At 38.9% G+C, this 18,960-nt stretch overlaps 1 protein-coding gene across 1 annotated transcript in view; it reads left to right on the top strand.

The window, feature by feature from the left end:
- The window catches only part of TMEM266 (transmembrane protein 266), an 89,766-nt gene that overhangs the window by 68,685 nt on the left and 2,121 nt on the right, over positions 1–18,960 (top strand). Inside the window, exons 11-12 of the mRNA XM_075505720.1 lie at positions 2,942–3,128; positions 14,074–14,124. Coding sequence (XP_075361835.1) covers positions 2,942–3,128; positions 14,074–14,124 — 238 coding nt within the window. The remainder of the gene's footprint in view (positions 1–2,941; positions 3,129–14,073; positions 14,125–18,960) is intronic.

Raw genomic sequence — 18,960 nt, 5'->3', positions numbered from 1 at the left:
TCAAACATAAGATGGCAGCAAAGCCCCTTCTGGTTTTGACATTACCAGAGGTAGTAGCTGTTCACCTGAGTAAGTGTGGTAGTAATTTTCTCTGTGGATTCCAGTTTCTCATGCTGTCTGTGTGGTTGGGATTCAACCAAGGTAGTAATTTTTCCCATGCAAATAGGAAATAAAGAATTGTTTGGACAAAGTGTAGTCATCCAACATGGTGATTCCAGCAATGGTTGCAGACTGCTGCTTGGTGCCGCATGCCAGGCTGAGTAGTTCGTAGCTTGTTGGCAGAGCCATATTAAACAATAAAATTTGTGAACTCATCTATTAAAAGCTGGATGGTGACTGGGCATGGAAATGTTAAAGATTGACAATAATGTGTGGATATTTGGAAACGCTTGCTTTATTGATTGGAACATGTAAGTGGGCATCAGAAAGTCTGGTCTCTTCCCCTATTTTTGCTGTAGGTTCACTGTAGCAGGAAAGATCACCTAATGTGCTTCCTTTTTCACATCTGTAAAATGCAGTGATTTCCTCCAAGCTTTTCATTGTTACAAGGTTCAGCAGATCTTTGTAAATGCTTAAGCTGGTTAAATTGGGTGTCATGCAGAAATACAATTGTTGAGCTGACTTTTAGGTAGTTTTATCTATTTGTGTTATAAAATGCCTGCCATTTTTTTTCTCTTCTATGAAAAAAGAAATCATATCCTGCCTCTAGGCCAGCATTTTAGTGGCAATATTTATTTTTCTGACAAACAGGTATGTTTTTGAAGGATGAAATGTGAAATGCAGAAAAACAGTAATGGTGCCTAATTCTTATTGCCTTTTAGTTTGAGCTAGGCAAGTAGATATGGTTAGGCAATAATTAAAAAAATCTCCAGATTTATTTTTTGCCTATCATGTTTGAGTGCATTTCTTCCTTTAAACTAAGGGACTGTTTGAAAGGGTATCTTTCTCCCTTTAAAGGTGAAATGTAAGATATTTTGGGATTTCTTTTTTTTTTCAAGTCAAGGATAAAACCTGAAATTCTCTGTGTTGTAAAGTTGAACTCCAGACAGTCCTTTCTTGGCTGAATGACACATTCATACTGGCACCTCTGGTATGGCACAGGCACTTTAAGCCTCAGGAAGCTTAGGGCTGGCTTAGAAAAGAGTTAGCACTACCAGTTTTCTACTTCTTCCTAGCTGATAGGTTAACACAAAAACCACCATCTGGGATCTGCCATGGAGGTTTCATTGAAGGAATCAAGGAGCTGGGCTGTATTTTGACATGTGCTGATAATACCTGACTCCTCTGACTGCCACTGCCAGCGGATCTTTGCTTAAGAGCAATGAGCATTTCATGCAGCCAGCTGTCTGCAGCTGCCAGACCTCTGTCCACTGATTTCAAGACAGAGAAAAAGCTGTGTGCTTTGTTAGATCCCTGTATTAGGTGGTTTGAATGTGATGTGGAAAGCTTAAACTGCCCTTCTGGTCTCTAGATTTGAGTCTTGCAGTGGTCCTTCCAGTTATTGTAGTTCCTTCCCTTATGCTCTGGAAAGCAGATAGCCTCCAGATGTGGCAAACTGGAATCTCTTTTTCTTTCCTCTTTTTTTTTCTTTCTAAAATCTGTGGAAACTCTGTCTTGTTTCCCCTCCAGTTGCTCACACAGCTTGGAGGAACTGCTGGTGCTCTGCAGTGTGCCTGGGGTTTGTGCTGTGTCTGATGTGGATCACAGTGGAACAAACTAGGTCTGCTGATGGATTTCCAAAATCTGACAGCAAAGTAATTTGAGTCAGCATCTGAGAGGCAAAAGCCAGAACCAGATTCATTTAGCCTACATGCTGTTACACACTGGTTTTCAAGCATTGAGGTGCTAATTCCATTTCTGTTGTAAATGTGGAGTGACAGGTGCAGTGTGGCTCGCCGTAGCATCATGCTTTCTGATGGCTTTTCAGGCCTTGAACTATGGGAGGCCCAGCAATGCTAAATTTTAAATGCCTTAACCTATTACTCGGCTCATTTGCTTTCCCCTCTCAGACCCTATATAATTAGACATGACTTCGTCACTGCTGTACTACTGATCTTAAAAAGAGTTTAAAAAAGAGAAACCCTCTGCCACGCGGCCCCATAGCTGTGCTGGATGGGAGACAGGAAGGACAGTAGGATCTTGTAGTGCCTATTTAAGGGTTTAAAGGGTCTCTGCAGCCTCTCCAGAAAAATTGTTTTCCTTCTCGTGTTGTGGAAGACCTATGGCTGTCAAACACAAGAGAAATACGCTGTGTCCATCAATCAGATTGTACCTGGTAGCTTCTGTCTTTTTGTCAGTGTCTGCTTTATAACACCAGTCACAAGGCAAATACCCTTCTGACTGCAGAAAGTCATTAACTGCCATGGCTCATATATTTGAGGGGGATGGCCAGAAAAGTGGCAACCTTCCCCAGGGTTTTCTGCACATTGTTGAGTACAGAAGATTTGAAGCTGGAAAAGGACTGTGGTGTCCCTCCCCCTTGTCCAGTTAGTGGGGGAGGACCATTCTGGGTACTGCTTAGAGAACCTCCCTCCACAGAAATCTTCATTACAAAGTCTAGCAGATTAGGGATGTTTGTCATGAACCTAAATCCCTAGATGCCTGTTAAGGGTGGTCTTCTATAAAGATTTCATTTGATTTGGCAGTTAGATCTGTTAAAAATTGTCCAAAATCATATATTCAGAATGTAGACATGTACAAAATAGAAGACCAGCGTGAGGCAGTCATTATTTTTAGATTATGTGAACAACTGTTCAGCTCACATGGGCTCTGGGAGAGCATCAGCAGCTTGGACTCACATCCTGGCTCAACCACATTGTATTTACTGTCACCAGTTTGTAGTGGTTTAGTGATAAAATGAGTAATAGGTCCCCAACTGTAGAATATAGACTTCTGGCCATGCTTATATGACATCAGTATGTGGTGGTGTTTCTTCCTCTAGTTTGAAATCAGGCAGCTGAGGGCCCACCTTGCTCAGCAGGATTTGGATCTGGCTGCAGAGAGAGAGGCTGCGCTGCAGGTCCCACATGTACTGAACAAACAGAGCAGCAACAGGTACAAGGTGGTAGCAACTGAAGATTCAGACGATGAAGCCACTGAGAACATCACTGAACTGCGACCTCCACGAGGTGAGTGCTGCCTGCATGCTGCTACCCGTTGGCACAGCTGATCCCTTACATGGAGTTACTGAACCCACTAAACACTTTCACTCTACCAGTGAATTGATTACTTTCCCTGGAGTCTGCATTTTCCCATTTTTGCAAAGAGGCTGTGTCTGCTTTGAAGTGGCAGAAGCTGTTGTATTTGCGAACAGCTTCTGAACAGAGCCAATAAAATGACTCAGGAAGAAAATTACTATGATGTACCTTCCCAGTGTCCTCATGATTATATCCATCAAACACTAAAGAAGCAGCAGCCAAATCAGAATTGGCAAAACGATAATCACTCAGAGGTAAAAGCAGGGAAATTGAGAAGAACATTGAAAAAATAGTTTCCGTCTTTGGCCACTTGCATTTCTGTGATTTAGAGAGGACACATGCATCAGATGTGAAGCTTGCCTTGCCTAGAGGCTATGCTCGGATCGGGTTGCTTAAAACTGCCAATGCTGGACAGCCCAGCTGCGCTTGGACAGGGCAGCTCTGGTGCCAGAAAAGGAGTAATGCACTGTATAGGCAGCTCCTGCTCAGATGTCTAAGTGCCATGTGACTATGGTGAAGAGCAGTCCGTCCTCTGTGAGCTGTCTGTTGGGCAGGTGTGTGGTTCAGGGGAATATCAACAGTTATATTTACTTGGATCCATTTTTATCACACAAGTGCTAGACCAGAAGTATTTTTGGAAAAGACATAGCTCTTTTTCCTGTGATCCTCCAACCCCTACAATGGAGTGCAGAATGTGTCCTGATCTCAGTAACATTTAACATAATATTCCAGAGGAGACAACACTTTCTACCTTAGAGATATGTTAGTCTTCCTTGGACATCTTAGCTTGATTATTTTATTAGATGAGCAGTATGTGAATATATCTGAATTAGAGGTTTGCATGGTATCTTTATTTTGGTCAAACTCTTCAGGATTCAAGGCACAGAAGTACTTTAATCAAAAGGTTTAAGAGAAAAAGCTCACCAGACATTTTCAAATTATAATCTTTTCCATTCTCTACACAGTAATGAAAGCATGCAGAAATTGTTTTTGCTTTTTCCTCTTTATAATATCTAAGTGCTAACCACAATTCAGCCGTTAATTATTCCTGATTTGAAATTGTATTTAAAAGCAGGCAGTTTAGTAGACTGCCCCCTAAAATGCATTTCCCCCTTTTTTGAGGGATTTCAGAGGTTTCCCCAGTGGATATATTATAATTTATGCATGTGTTCCTTGAGGGTTACATTTGGAACTGGAGAGTGTTGTGCACATTATAAGGAGGTTTCCTGAAATTTTAGTGCTGTGGAGATTCATCTAAAAATTCTTCTGTCTAAGGTATTCATTCCATCATCAAGTTAACACAAGTACTCATTATTTGTTTCTCCCTGTAAAATGCTGGCCACACATGCAACAAAGTAGACAGACAGTCTTCAGGATTGATTTCTACATTCAGTTAGGTTACATGATTAGAGAGATTCATGCTTTTCACTGAAACAAGACATTCAGCAAATAAGAAAATGTGCATTACTTTACATATTGGGTAAGGTGCAGTTATGTTATATTTAATGAGGAGAAATAAGGGACCAGGTTGCTAATACTGTTAAAAGAAAAGCTACAGTTCCAAGTCACAATTCAGCTGTTAGGCAAAACAGGCTCTGGTGTGCTGTTCTCTTATGCTCTGGCAGAACATTAGCCCTACATATAACACCTGAGGGTAGGGTATGGCATGGAATGCATGTGTTTGTGCCAAACTTAACTTTGTCAGCCTTCAAAAAAATCACTGTCTTTGGAGAGCCCTGAATTCTGCCAAACCAGCAAGCTTGAGTTGGCTAGAGAACATACTGCATGAGAAAATGGGATATTCCATCTCAAGCTAATCTTATTTCCCCCGTCTGTATTGAACAATGGAAACATTCAGTGCAGAATACTTTACCACGAAGGGGTTATGGAATAAGAAAGCATTCAGACTCATTTCCCTACCTGGGAGTTTTATGGGATAGTGCATAAGTTAAAGCTCCTCAGGGGCAGCTGTAGCTTGTACTTTGGTATTTACACTGGATTTTGTGCAACCATTTACTACAGCATTCAGTAAAGTAAGTCAGGTAACCCCAGCATCACACGGTACACACAGCACCTCGGGGAATTTGTGTAGACACACACACTGTGGCCTGCACTGGGAGAGTACTGTATGTGCTGGCTGATTTGATAATTTGCAGTATGTGTTTTCACTCAGCTTTTCTTTCTGCAGACCTCTTTCTCTTTTTATCTGAAGTGCCTTAATTGCTGGTATGAGACTGGGAGAGGCAAGAGCTCTAGTCAGATGGTCAACAGGCTCTGAAAGTGTCCCATAACTCCCCAGCTAATATTTCATGCCTCTTCTTGAAGGACCACTTCTTGAGGCAGTACAGCTGTAAGCTGTTTGTGGCCTTGTCCATTCCTGTGCTAATTCTCTGAATAATGAGCTGCTTGGTGCCTCACATGCTTCTGTCTCCCCAGAGTAGTTCACCAAGAGACCTCCTAACACAGTAGGAATAACTCTGTGGAAAACGTATGGATATATGGTATTTTCTAATTAATTTGGCTAAGAAGCAGGAAATTTTTCACCTTTAAATTGCTTTGAATGGAGGTTTTATTTGTCTTGCCAAAAAATTGATCTCCAGAGGAGACAAACATGAAGGCTAAAACACAGGCTTCAGCACACAAGTCAAAGGGTGCTATTATCAATGCCAGGAAAGATGATGGACTCAAGAGAAGGGCAGGACTCTGGGAGCTATAAACCTAGGGCAAAGCTATGACATATGCTGCATGGTGAGCACTTTACTTAGCTTCTCTGCCTCATTCTCTGCCTCAGTTTGTAAAGAGCATAGGGTGAAAGCTGTTGCATGTGAATGCACAGCAGCATTGCTAACGATTTTCAGGACCATTGTGGTCAGCCTTTCTCTAAGAGCAAGGGAAATATTCTAAGTGCTGTCATCCCCTTTCTTCTTCCCAGAGATGGTTACCATTTGACATAATGGAAAATATTATCCTATCTGTTCATCTCCAAATTATAAAGGAAGTTTTTTCTCTTGCTGAGTTCTTTCTTCGTATGGTATGTAACTGGTCATGGTCAGAATAACATCTAATGTTTTCTGCTCCTGCACAAATCATTTTTAGTGTTTGGTATACAAAGTTCCAGGCCTCAGGGAATGCCAGGTTCACAGTGCCCCATATAGCCATTAATACTTCCTTCCAAAATTTATTATTCTTTAATCTCTCCCATAATATATGAATTACAGTCCCTAGTGGAAATTCCTCATTTTCCTGCATATATCATTTCAGTTTTTGAAATTCTACATTACTGCCATAGTTTAAGATTAATATGCCACCCTTCTATTCCTTTGAGCAAGAACCGGATCCTAGCTCTGTTACTTCGCATCGTAGAAAGCTTATTTTAGTTATTCTGAGTCAAATTTCCATTTTCATGGGGTTAGCAGTAAGTCTTTTGCTTTGGGGGACTGCTGCAATTTATGGTCATGCTTGGAGAAAAGTAAAGCTTGCTCTCCCCATAGGTACCCACTGTTTTGTAAGTGAAGAAAGTAGGATATTGGGAGGGGAATGTGAAAAATTCTGGAGCTTCACAGAGCTTCCCTTAAGATTATTCATAAGCTGTCTGAGAAGGCAAAGCAGAGCACTGGAAAGGATTTTGTCAGTTGTTCCTTGTAAGGCAGTCTGAGCTGGTTGAACACTTTTAAACTCTAAGCCAGTTCCTTTGGTGATCATCTGTTAGTGCTCTAAGAGAGCCCTGTTACTGCAAAACAATAGATAAAAAATAGTTTATGGTTATTTTCAAATGTTGAAATGTATCTACTTTGAAGCCTACTCCTGGAAATGGTTATATCTTAAGTGCACTCTGCTTCCTGGTTAAACTCCATGTATCCGTGAAGAGCGAGGATTTGGCTTCTCTCTAGGTGCCTCTTTCAGGCTTTGTGGTTCTCTGTGCACTGATCATCCAGGCAGGAATCAAAGGAATTAAACCTTAAGCAACACTTACATAAATGTGTGTGTAGTTAGTGAAGTTAGGCTCTTGAATTTCATATTCACCAAATGGGTAGGGTAGAAACTTTTAACTTCCAGAAGTGGTGAGCATACAGTCATGCGTGTGAGGTTGAAGTTGTCTCCCATCATTAATGTGCAGAGGTGTGAAGACATTGCTGACAAGTAAAGGAACACAGAACTGGAATGTTTTCCACTGTCCAAGCATGCAGCCTCTTTCATAATAACCCCTTTCATAAACAGATCGTGCTCCATGTGACAGCAGTGGTGTATTTTGCCCTCTGCCGCCATTATAACACTGTTCCAGCATCTCACTTTTCTAAATTATTAGAAATCTTTTCCTAATTCCCAGTCTCCTTTTATTTGTTGCCAGTTTATAACAATTTGTTCTTGAATCCTTTTGCTTAAATTATTCTTCTCTTTCCCTGACGTTTACCCAGCAAAGTATTGTTTTGTTGGTAGCCATATTCCTTCTCAACCTTTGTTTTTCTAGACTCAGCAAGTGTGGCTGTTTGGCAGAGACAGACCCAAGTTCCTCTGTGTTTGCTTCAGGCTGACTGTAACAAGCCAACTCAGATGTGGATCTGCTGATCCATATTAATAGGGAATAAGGTTGGAAAGAGCATTGAGAGGTCCCCCAGGCCATCCTCTACCCAAAGCCACCAGCCATGCTGACAACACAGATGTCTTGTATCTCAGCCATGCTCAACTCGGCACACAGTGCTCTTGCAGCATGATCTGCTAAAGCGAGGGCCAAAGCCACCCAATTTGTTGTCAGTTAAGGATTTTAGTTTTCTGTCCCAGTTTTCCTGTCCCAGCAGTATCTGCTGATAATGGAGCCTGTTCCAAATCCCAGGATTTCCTTCTGCACAACGACTTCCATCTCAGGATGATTTCTTACTTAGAACCACGCTGAATCGGTTGCTCTGTTTTCTGTGCAAGCTAACTTGGACAGTTCCTCTCAAGGTGGATTATCCACATGCTCAGGCATCCATCCAGCTTCTGCAGGGACTGGATATCCACATGAATGGAACAGTCGTGCGAGTACTGCAGCTTGCACTGATGTGGCAATCTGCCTTCATTCGAAAAGCAGGGGAAGTCTCCTGGAAAGTGCCAGCTGGCTGTTCATGTTTCCTCTTGGCACAAACTTTCCATGTTGCTAGAAGGAAAGGGAGAGAGACCTTCTAGGGCGAGCAAAAGAAAGGGGAAAAAACTCTGCTCAGGTCATCTTGCACAACACCAGAAAGGTGAACTAGACAGTACAGCACAGCCTAGGGAGCATTGCATATGCCTTAATGAATGGATTTACAAATGACCAGTGAGCTATACTTGGACTGCTGAGGAGATGAGGAGGTTATGTCTGGCTGAGAATTTGGTGATGGTGAAGTTCAGATGACCAAGGTCAGACAGATCTGGAATGCCAGAGATTGCATAGCAATCTGCAGGGGAAAACTCCCTAGGAAGGTTACAGCTTCATTAGGGAATTTTCCCCTGTGGATTGCCAGTCTGCTCTCAGAAACACCTACAGATGGTCCTTTTTTATGTACATTCTGTCTTCCTTTCTTAACTGCACTACAGTGTCACACTAAAGCTATGTTCTTTTCGTGCAAAGTCAGGTTGTGGCAGTGTTACTGGCTAGTGTCAGAGCAGCATAGCTGTCATCACTGTTCTTATTTCTAGAAGTGTTTAGGGGGCAATAACTTGATCTTACAACTTCTGCCTTGAAAAACCTCCCTGCTCAGGGTGAATCTTAGTGGGTTTTATTACAAAGTGTATCTTATCCTACTTTTCTTTCCCAAAGACACCAGTGTCAGATAGCAGTGACGGAGGTGAAAGATCTGCTTCTTCAGAAACCTCCTAGTAAAGATTGCTTTCAGGAGGAAAGTCAGGGTAAGACATTACTCTACTCTAAGGACTCACATCCTTGGTGGGAGGCTACACAGCAGAAAAAATAACCTTCCAGTTCAGAAAATTCAGCTTTGAGAGACAGAAGGCAGTACAATCAATGGCAATAAAAATAGGAAGTAAAATACTTTAATAACGAAATATTTCAAAGGAAATCTCTTTTTGAGGCCTCTAATCTAAAAGATGTGCAAATGGTATTTATTGTATGTAGGGGTTTTGCAGACTCATTCACTAAAGTCGATGAAACAAAAGTCACTGTTGAAGGATTATAGAACTAAAAGAGAGGTCTGCCTTGGGTGGAATGTCATTTGTGTGTTTCACCAAATTTATTAGGTTTTTATAGGGCCAGCAGAGAGAGATTACAATGTTGTCTCTTGGGTCAGATGAGATTACATGGGACTGTACTCTAAATAGTTTATTATTCCCTGAATCATTTTAGTGTGTGTTCTGAATCTTGCAGGAAAAGAACAGGCAGATAATTTGAAAACCTTCATCAGACAAAATCCAGGAGCTATCAGACAGGTCCTGACCAAGAACCACACGTTTTTTCAATAACAGAGATTTGGGTAGCAGGCTAAGAGATGAGACTTATTTCCCCTTCGTGATTTGACTTTACTGCACTTACAGGCTCACGGAAGTGGTTGGTTACAGTGTCAGGGAAGGCTGTTTTGTTTTTATGCGAGATAGGTAGGAGTCTGAGCAACCTTCCCAACCAGACATTCCCTTCTGTCTAGTGGAAAGTCCTGATCCTGTTGGAGTCAACCCTGCTGTCTACCTGTGGTCCCACATTACTCTGCTGCCTCACCTCTTACAGTTATATAGTCGCCGTCTTCCACTAGTAGGTGAGGCAGTTCCAGGCATCTCATTTTCGTCATGCTATTTTGGCAGTCATTCACACTGCTTGAGCAAATAATGCTCATGGACCATAGAGAACAGCCTGTTTCTGCTTGTTCCTTCTTCTGCCCAGCAAAACCTTCTCTCAGCTGAATTCCTTCACAGTGCTGCTGCATATCTTACTGCTTCCCATTGCTCTTGCTTTCCAGGGAAGAGTGTAGAACCATCCTTGTTCACCACAGGTTAGGATGGCTTTTCATGTGGGGAAGAGCTGCCTCACTCTTCCCATTGTACCTTCTCAACTCACAACTATTGGATCTTCATCACCAGATTTCTCACCAGATTTCCTGGGGGTAAAGGCTTTCATTGTGTGTAGACGTGGCACTTAGGGACATGGTTTAGTGGTGGACTCGGCAGTGCTAGGTTTACGGTTGGACTTGATGACCTTAAAGGCCTTTTCCAACCTAAATGATTCTGTGATTCCTCCTGGTGCATCTAGCAAGAGGATCCCAATTATCATCCCCAGACACTTTCCTAAGGTTGCCATTTCCAGAGGAAATAAGAGGAAGATGTTTTTTCTTTCTGCTTACTGCCAGTTCCTTAATTTACTATAAATACTATTTGGACATTGTTATGGCTAAGGACTTTTAAATGGAAAGTTTCTCTTCTGGAAAAGGAAGTGCAGGTAACATTGCCGTGTATTTGAAGAGATGGGTTTATTTCTAGGAAAGGAGGAAAAGTAAGTCTTCTGGATCCTGACAGTTCCAAGGTGGCAGAAATAAGAAAAAAAAAAAATTAAAAAAACAGGGAAACTATGAAGAATTAAGTATTTCTTAGACAACTCCCTTTCTGGAGCTGAAACTAAAATACACTGACAGCAGAAAACACTATGTAGAATTTAAATAATATAAGCGATCTGCCTCTCTTGTAAAAGCTGGTCTCCCCTACTTACTCATATGAACTTCCTACATGCCACCAGCTGCAAAGTAGTTGTACTCCTGATCCCATTTGACTGCACATACTGAGCAGCGGGGACTTCACATCATTGTAAATCACCATAAAGTACTTAAGCAGTGTTCCATAGTAATGTGCAGTACTGTACTTTTTATTTGTGTGTACATTTTATATGCACAAATAGTTGCTTTCAGTTGTATATTTGTGGCATTTTTTTAAACTCCTTGCTTTCAGCAATGTAGAATATAATGAGAGAGAACTGGAATTGTTTATAGCCTTTTATGCCCAAAGCAGCTGAGACTCCCATATGACTAAGACGACTTTGTTAATTGTCAGTTTGCTTTAATGTAATCATTCAGAAACTTAATCTGTTGTTGAAACATTTATTCTGCTGTTGTTATTTCATTACTCTTTTTTGGTTTTTATTCATAAGAAACTATTCAAGGTAAATATATATTATGTATTTTATATTTTACATGCACATGTGTATATATTTATACATATATATTTTATTTATAGATAGGTAAGCAATGTAAAACAATGACGTTAGTAAGGCCATCACATAATAACATGAAAGTAGGCAGCACAGCAGCTCTCCCAGTCTTGTGTGCAAGTGGTCATACACACAGCCTGTATGTGTGTGACAATCAGTGATTTTCCTCACCACTCAAAGGGATCTGAGTGAGTACATTACAGGATTTCCTTTTCAGGTGTTTGACATTGGCCTTTGCTGATATAAAGAGTAGTCTATATCTCTCTGCTAAATTGGTTTGAAAGCAACTGATCGGTTTGAAAATAGTGCCCTGGTACATTCTGTTAGTTGATAGACAGATGGCCAGGGCAGTAAACATATGCAATCCTAAAGAAGACTTGAGCCTTGCCATAAGACATGAAAAGCAGATGAATAACTTTTCCAAGTTGTTTTCTGTCTTCAGTGCAAAGCATCTTGGCATTTGGGGCAGACTTTAATGAGAGCCAAAGGAAATGAGAGCACCCCAGGCCCCCATTCATTGCAGAGTGTGGCGGTGTGCTTTTGCCAGCTGTTGAGGAGGAGTGACCCCCACATGCAGAATATGCCCTCGTCCAGGCCAAACTGTAGTTCTGTTTTCTTTGTTTCTCTGCTTAGAATTAGACTCTAAGTTAAATATGATGAAACCGCATTACCAGAAATACAGATATGCAGGTATTTTCTGACTGTAGCTGAAGGTTCCATGCCTGAACAAGAACCTGTATCTATATGGGCTGGCAGGTTTAGTGGCATTTAGAGCATAAATTATGCATGATTGAAATGAAGTGTATTTTAGTAGCAGATAGCTGAAAAGCCTTGCAATGTACTCCTAATTCAGCGGCATTGCCTTGAGCTACTCGGAGGCCTCTTTTTTAAACTCAGACATTAGCACAAAGCACACCTCTGACTGCAGGCATTTAAAGATCAACAAGGGCCAAAAAAGCTTTTAAGATCCAATGAAACCAGAAAAACAACCATGTTGCCTTTCAGTGTCAGGTTAGATTGCCTTCTTATGAGTGCAGCTATTTCAGGTACAGAGTGCTTAGTGGTTTGGGTCTTGTTGTGTGGAGAAAGTGTTCCCCAGAAAACATCTGTTTCTTTCACCTGCAAGCCGCAATGTGCTGTGAAAAGGCAGGACTGTAGCCACAGAAACCCAGGGGGATGAAGGAAATCTGGCTCAAAGGGATGAGCATGGTTTTCTGAAACATGGTATCAAAAAGAGCACTTAAAAGGAGAGAATGCTTTTAGAGCACAGGATACACCACAAATTGGGCAGGTCAGGTTGCTTGTAAGCTTGAAATTCTTTCTGGATTGCCAATACTGTTTTCTTAGCACCAATATTTGCGTTCTGCTCAGAATTGCAACAAGAGGAGTTTGTTATTTTCTTTTTCAGCAACTGTAAAATGTTCTGCTTTTCTGTAAGGTAACAGGAAACCCCACTGTCATCTGCAGCATCTAAAATCTCTATATGCAATATAGCTGCTGCTTTCCCTTTTGTGGTCACATGGTCAAGATTTTTATCTTACCGTTACTGGAGTTCAGGTGTAGCTCTCACATATGTGCTACAAGTGTAGTACTACACCCTTGACTTGTAAAAAATCTTCATAGTCTATTTTAAGCCAACATATAATGTAATGCTAATATTATGCTATATATTACATACGTATATGTAATATACAATAAAATAACTCCATTCATTCTGGATGAAAAAAAGACGACATTATTGTAGAAGTAGGGATTTACACATTAAAACTTCATGGATTTACAACTGCTAGAGAGCTGGCTTGTCTGGCTCTGCTTTTTGTTTCCCGCTGAGCTGGAGAGGCATTTCCACTTGTTTTGGTAAACTTGTTGTGTGGCTTTTATTGGCCATGTCACCCAAGGTAGAACAGGGGAAGTTCTAGCCATTCGTCTGCAAACATACTGGATATCGTTTCCTCTTTTTTTTAAGTCAACTGCATTTCAGAGGAACAAGTTAAAAACAGTAAAAGGAAAGAGAGAGTGCAGAAATACAAGGAAGCTGCTCAGGAGCAATGGTTATGGCTGCTGTTCAGCATGGCAACAGCCTAGGTCTCAGGAGGGGATTGCAAATGAACATGAGGAGCAGTGTTGGGCCACATGAAAAAAAATATTGAAAGAAAATAGAAGTATCCCTATAGGAGAAATAAAACCTGCCCTCCCAGTGCCCCTACCTGGAGAACTCCCTGGCAGAATAAGGGGATGGCTGCAGCCTGGTAGGCAGCAGGGTGCTTGGGCTCTCCCAGGAGCGCTGGGTCTTGCCAGGGAGACACTAATGTTAATGTGAGCGAGAAGGCAGCTCAGGTCACAGTGGTACGCAGTGCCTCCCCTTCTGAAGAGTAACCATGTGGAAGGAGGTAACTCAGTGGTGTAACTACAGCAGACATAGGTCTGTCTATGCTGGTGCTCTCAGTTCAGCCTGTCAGGATAAACGCAAGCTTTATCCCTGTGCCCCATGCGGGAGGGGAGGGCTCTGCTGACCAGAAAAAGGCCAGCATTACACTTGTCTTTACAGGCGGCGAGGAGACGGGCCTAGGGAACTGGTCAGCCCTGTGTCAGTCTCTGGAAAGATCAAGGTGGTGCTCTGGGTGTACAGGGCAGAGGAGAGCCTTTCACAGAGTGGAATTTCAACCATTTAATCAAATAAATGGTCTCCTAATGGCTGCCTTTTTGTTCTTTCAGAGGATGACATGAATAATTACATCAGTCGATACCGCAATGAGCCTAGCAGTGGTAAGTTTTGCTTGAAAATGTAAAAGTGAACTGCATTTTTGCATTGCCCTGTATGCTGTAAACCGGGTGAGACTGAACAATCATGTAGATGCATCCTGGAAATGAAACCCACCATGGCACCTCTTGGTTTGCTCCATGGAAGTTTGTACCAAAAAGTAATTCTCTGAAGGTTGAAGGGCCCCAAGTTTGCTCCTGCTGAAGGCGCTCATAATAGTTTGGAGGTCTGGGAGAGGTTAATTCCCCCTAGCTAGGCTGTTCAGTCTGCAGAGCAGTTCAAAAGGACCCGAGAATGAACAGCGTGCACAAAATAAATGAAAAGAAGTGGGGAGTTAGCTTAGCCCACCACCATGCTGGGAACCTTACAGAAAGGTTAAACTGAACGGTAAGAAACCTCAGTGGCAGGCACAGTCTGTGACCTGAGCTCAGGCTTCAAATGGAGGTCCCACGGCAGGCGTCCCACCGGCATGCAGGGCTCTTGGCATGCGGTTGGGGCTAGGCAGGTCCCGCTCTGCGGGTCAGCCCAAGTCCGGGGCCGAGGGGCCTTGCGGGGCTCCGGGTGGCTGGGTGCAGGCTGCCGGGCACAGAGCTGCCGTTGCCAGGAGGAGGCTGAACAGGCGCACTTTGAGATGTCACGGTAAGCAAGGCTGGGGGGGGGGCGGTACACCCCCCCCTTATGTATATAAAATTTCATAGATACATTTAAAAAAAGTGTGTGTGTGTGTAGGTATAATGTATTATGTGTGTATATCCCCATAGATATGTGGGGATATATAAAAAAAGAGATGTGTGTGCCTGCATATACACATACGTATAATATATAGAAGATATGTATATGTGTGCGTACATGTGGAACATATATGTGTATATCCTGTATATACATCCCTATATATAGTATGTATACATACAGGAAAAATAGACATATATAAAAAGATACATATATCTATATAAGGATGTGTCTGTGTATATACGTACATATTCTAGATATAAAATGTGTGTCTATATATGTGTATGCATATAAATCGATAATGTATTTTATATATATCCCCCACATACGTACACACACAAACCCAGATACACATACGTATATATAAAAAGATGTAAATAAAAATATGTACATGTTTGTACATATATGTGTATAATGTATCATATCTGTATCTCCAAACATACATACATCCCCATAATATATATGAGAAGATTTATATACATATAAAGGTATGTGTGTGACTGTGTATATACATATATTAAGAGATATATGTATATGTCTTTATACACATATAAAGATGTGCGTGAGAGTCTGTGTGTAGATATTTTATTGAGAGTCTGTGTGTAGATATTTTAATATATAAATATATATAAGATGTATGTAAAGGGGTGGGGTCTGTGAGAGGAGAGATGGTTTCTGAATATGTCTATGATAAGACAAAAAATGTATCTATGTATAATGTATTATATATTTATATCTACATATATACATACACACAGAGAGATATATACATATGTAGAGATATATAAGTAACATAAGAATAAATAAAAGTGTGTGTAAGTGTATGGTTGTAAATATATGTATGGATAATATATTATATATGTATATCCCTGTAGGTACATCCCTACATTGATATAAGCGGGGAGATATATATATGCTTATTAAAGATATCTTCTGTTTTTTTCAGAGAGAGAGAGAGAGAGAGAGAGAAAGGATAAGTGTGTGTATACATACATATTTTGTATGTATTCTGTATTATATAAAATATAAATGTATGTGTGTGTGTATAATGGTATAGGTATAATGTCTTATGTATATCCCCATATATATATAGGGAGATATATGTATTTATATATTAAGATATGTATATGTGTATGTGCATTTGAATATATGCCTACATATGTAAATATGTCTATATATGTAAATATCTATAAAGGTGTTAGTGCATTATTGTGTATATACATATATATTTTATACGTACTATATATAAAATATGAGTGTGTGTATGTAGATATAATGTATTCTACATATATATGGATATATATATAAAAAAAGATATGTCTCTGTATACATATGTAAGTCTATACAAAGATACATAAAGGGGAGTGTGTCTGTGTGTATATACTTTTAGATTTTATATGTATTTCTATAGTACATATAAAGCATGTGTGTGTATAGGTATAATGTATTGTATATGTCTATCATCATATATATACATATGGATATATAAATACATCTTTCTATATAAAGATAGATATAGATATGTGTGAGAGAAACTGTGTATACATATTTTATATTTATTATGTAATAGATATTAAAATGTGTGTGTGACTGTATATACATATACTTTAATACATTTAATACATTTAATACATTTTAATATGTTATATTACATATAATATGGATCATATATAATATGAATACTCTGTGTGTATCATGTATAGGTATAATGTATTATAAATCTATATCCCTATATGTAAATTCACCATATATGACAGAGAGGCGGCAAAAGAAAAGGGATGTGTGTGTGTGTATACATTTTATTTTAAAATATATAATTATATTTTTTTTAAAGGGTGTGTATGTGTATAAAGCTGTAAAAAGAATATAAATATGTATATAAAGCTATTTACCTGTGAGTGTGTGTATGCAGACAGATACAAAGACAGAAAAAAGATGTGTGTGTAGCTAAATTGGTATTTTATATATGTATAAATATATGTAAAGATGGGTGGGTATGAAAGCGCCTGTTTATATAGTAGAAAATACATGGGAGTGTGTATATACACATGTATGTATTATATATAATATATAAAATGTGTGTACATATATTATAAATGGGAATACTTGCATACACACACACATATTCTACAAATATGGATAAATGTATATATAAGGAAATGTATATGAGTATATAAAATCTGTATATATGTGAGAAAGACTGTACGTATACACACATATCTATAAAAAAATATGTACGTATGTACACATATAGGTATACAGTATTATTTTTACTTGTGTATATCCCTCTATATATACCCCCATTGTATACATGGCTATCTATAAAGATGTATGAATCTATACATAGGTGTATGTATGTTTTAAAAGCTAGATGACAAGGAGGGGGAGGTGTGAGTGACTGTGTCTCTGTATATACATATAATTTTATATGTGTGTGTTCACATATAGGTATAATGTATTATATATGTATATCCCTATATACACATTCCCCATGTATATATGGTGAGATATACATGTATATTTATATATAAAGGTATAATATATATAAAGGTAAGCATTATATATACATTTTATACTATATATGGGGGCTCATATATGCACACAGACATATTCCCCTTATCTATATGGATAAACCAAAGATTATGTTTACATAAAATGGGGTGTGTGTGTAAGAGACTTGTGTAATATACCTATGTATTATATATTTTTGTGTGTATATAATTTAAAAGCTGTATAAATAAAGGTGGGGGTGTTCATGTATAGGTATAATGTATTATTATATATGTATATCCTTATATATACATTCCCTATGTATACACACACAGAGTGAATAATACATAAATAAAGGTAAGTATACATGTGGTGTGAGAGAGAGTGTGTGTATTCTATTTAAAGATAAATAATTATATGTATTTAAAGGGGGGGGACTATGTACTATACATGTCTGTGTATATATATATATATAAAAAAATAAAATGTCTGTCTGTACATATATAGATATAATGTAATATGTATGAGGCTCATATATACACACAGACATGTTCTCCATATCTATATGGATAAAGCTATATATACAGATTATGTGTCTATAAAAGAGGGGGGGGAGGTTGAGAGAGACTGTGGATAGACACCTATGTATTATATATATAGTATGTATGTGTGCATATATACACATGGTATTTATAGCTGTACATTCTTCTATAAACATCCCCATAATATACTTGGAGAGCTATAAAAAGGTGTGTGTATCTGTGTGTGTGTATGTATATAATTTAAAAGCTCTATAAAGAAAGAGGTGTGTGTTCATAGATAGGTATAATGTATTATATATGTATATCCATATATATATATTCCCCATGTCTATATGCACACAGCGAGAAATATATATATATATTTATATATAAAGGTAAGTATACGTGTGTGTTCTATTTAAAGATAGAGAATAGGTATTTAAAGGGCGACTATGTATTATATATGTCTGTGTGTACATATGAATGTATCCTGTATTATTATATGGGGCTCCTAACACCCCCCCATAGCTATATGGATAATTCTATATCAAAATATTATGTGTATATAAAATATATGCGTGTGTGAGAGACTGTATATAGAGAGACACACACATATATATTGTATAGCATATGTGTGTATCAGTAAGAGTGTATATATATATATATAGCTATATCAATAAAGGGGGGGGGTTGTTCATGTATAGGTATAATGTATTTTTTATATATAGATATATACACAAATATATACATATATTTATATATAATGGGGTGTGTGTATTCTGTTTACCGATAGATAATTGTATGTATTTAAAGGGGGGAACTATGTAGTGCGTGTGTGTGTGTATATATATATATATATATAGATACATATGTATAGGTATAATGTATTATTATATACGAGGCTCATATATACACATAGATACATATATTCCCCATATCTATATGGATAAATCAATATATAAAGATTACATGTATATAAAATGGGCGGAGGGAAAGACTGTGTATATATACACCTATGTATTTTATATAATATGTATGTGTGCATGTGCACATACACACACACACACATTATTATTTATAGCTGTATATCCCTGTATATAC

The sequence above is a fragment of the Mycteria americana genome, chromosome 6 (assembly GCF_035582795.1).
Source record: "Mycteria americana isolate JAX WOST 10 ecotype Jacksonville Zoo and Gardens chromosome 6, USCA_MyAme_1.0, whole genome shotgun sequence".
NCBI classification, from domain to species: Eukaryota; Metazoa; Chordata; class Aves; order Ciconiiformes; family Ciconiidae; genus Mycteria; species Mycteria americana.
This window is presented reverse-complemented; position numbering and strand designations above follow the sequence as displayed.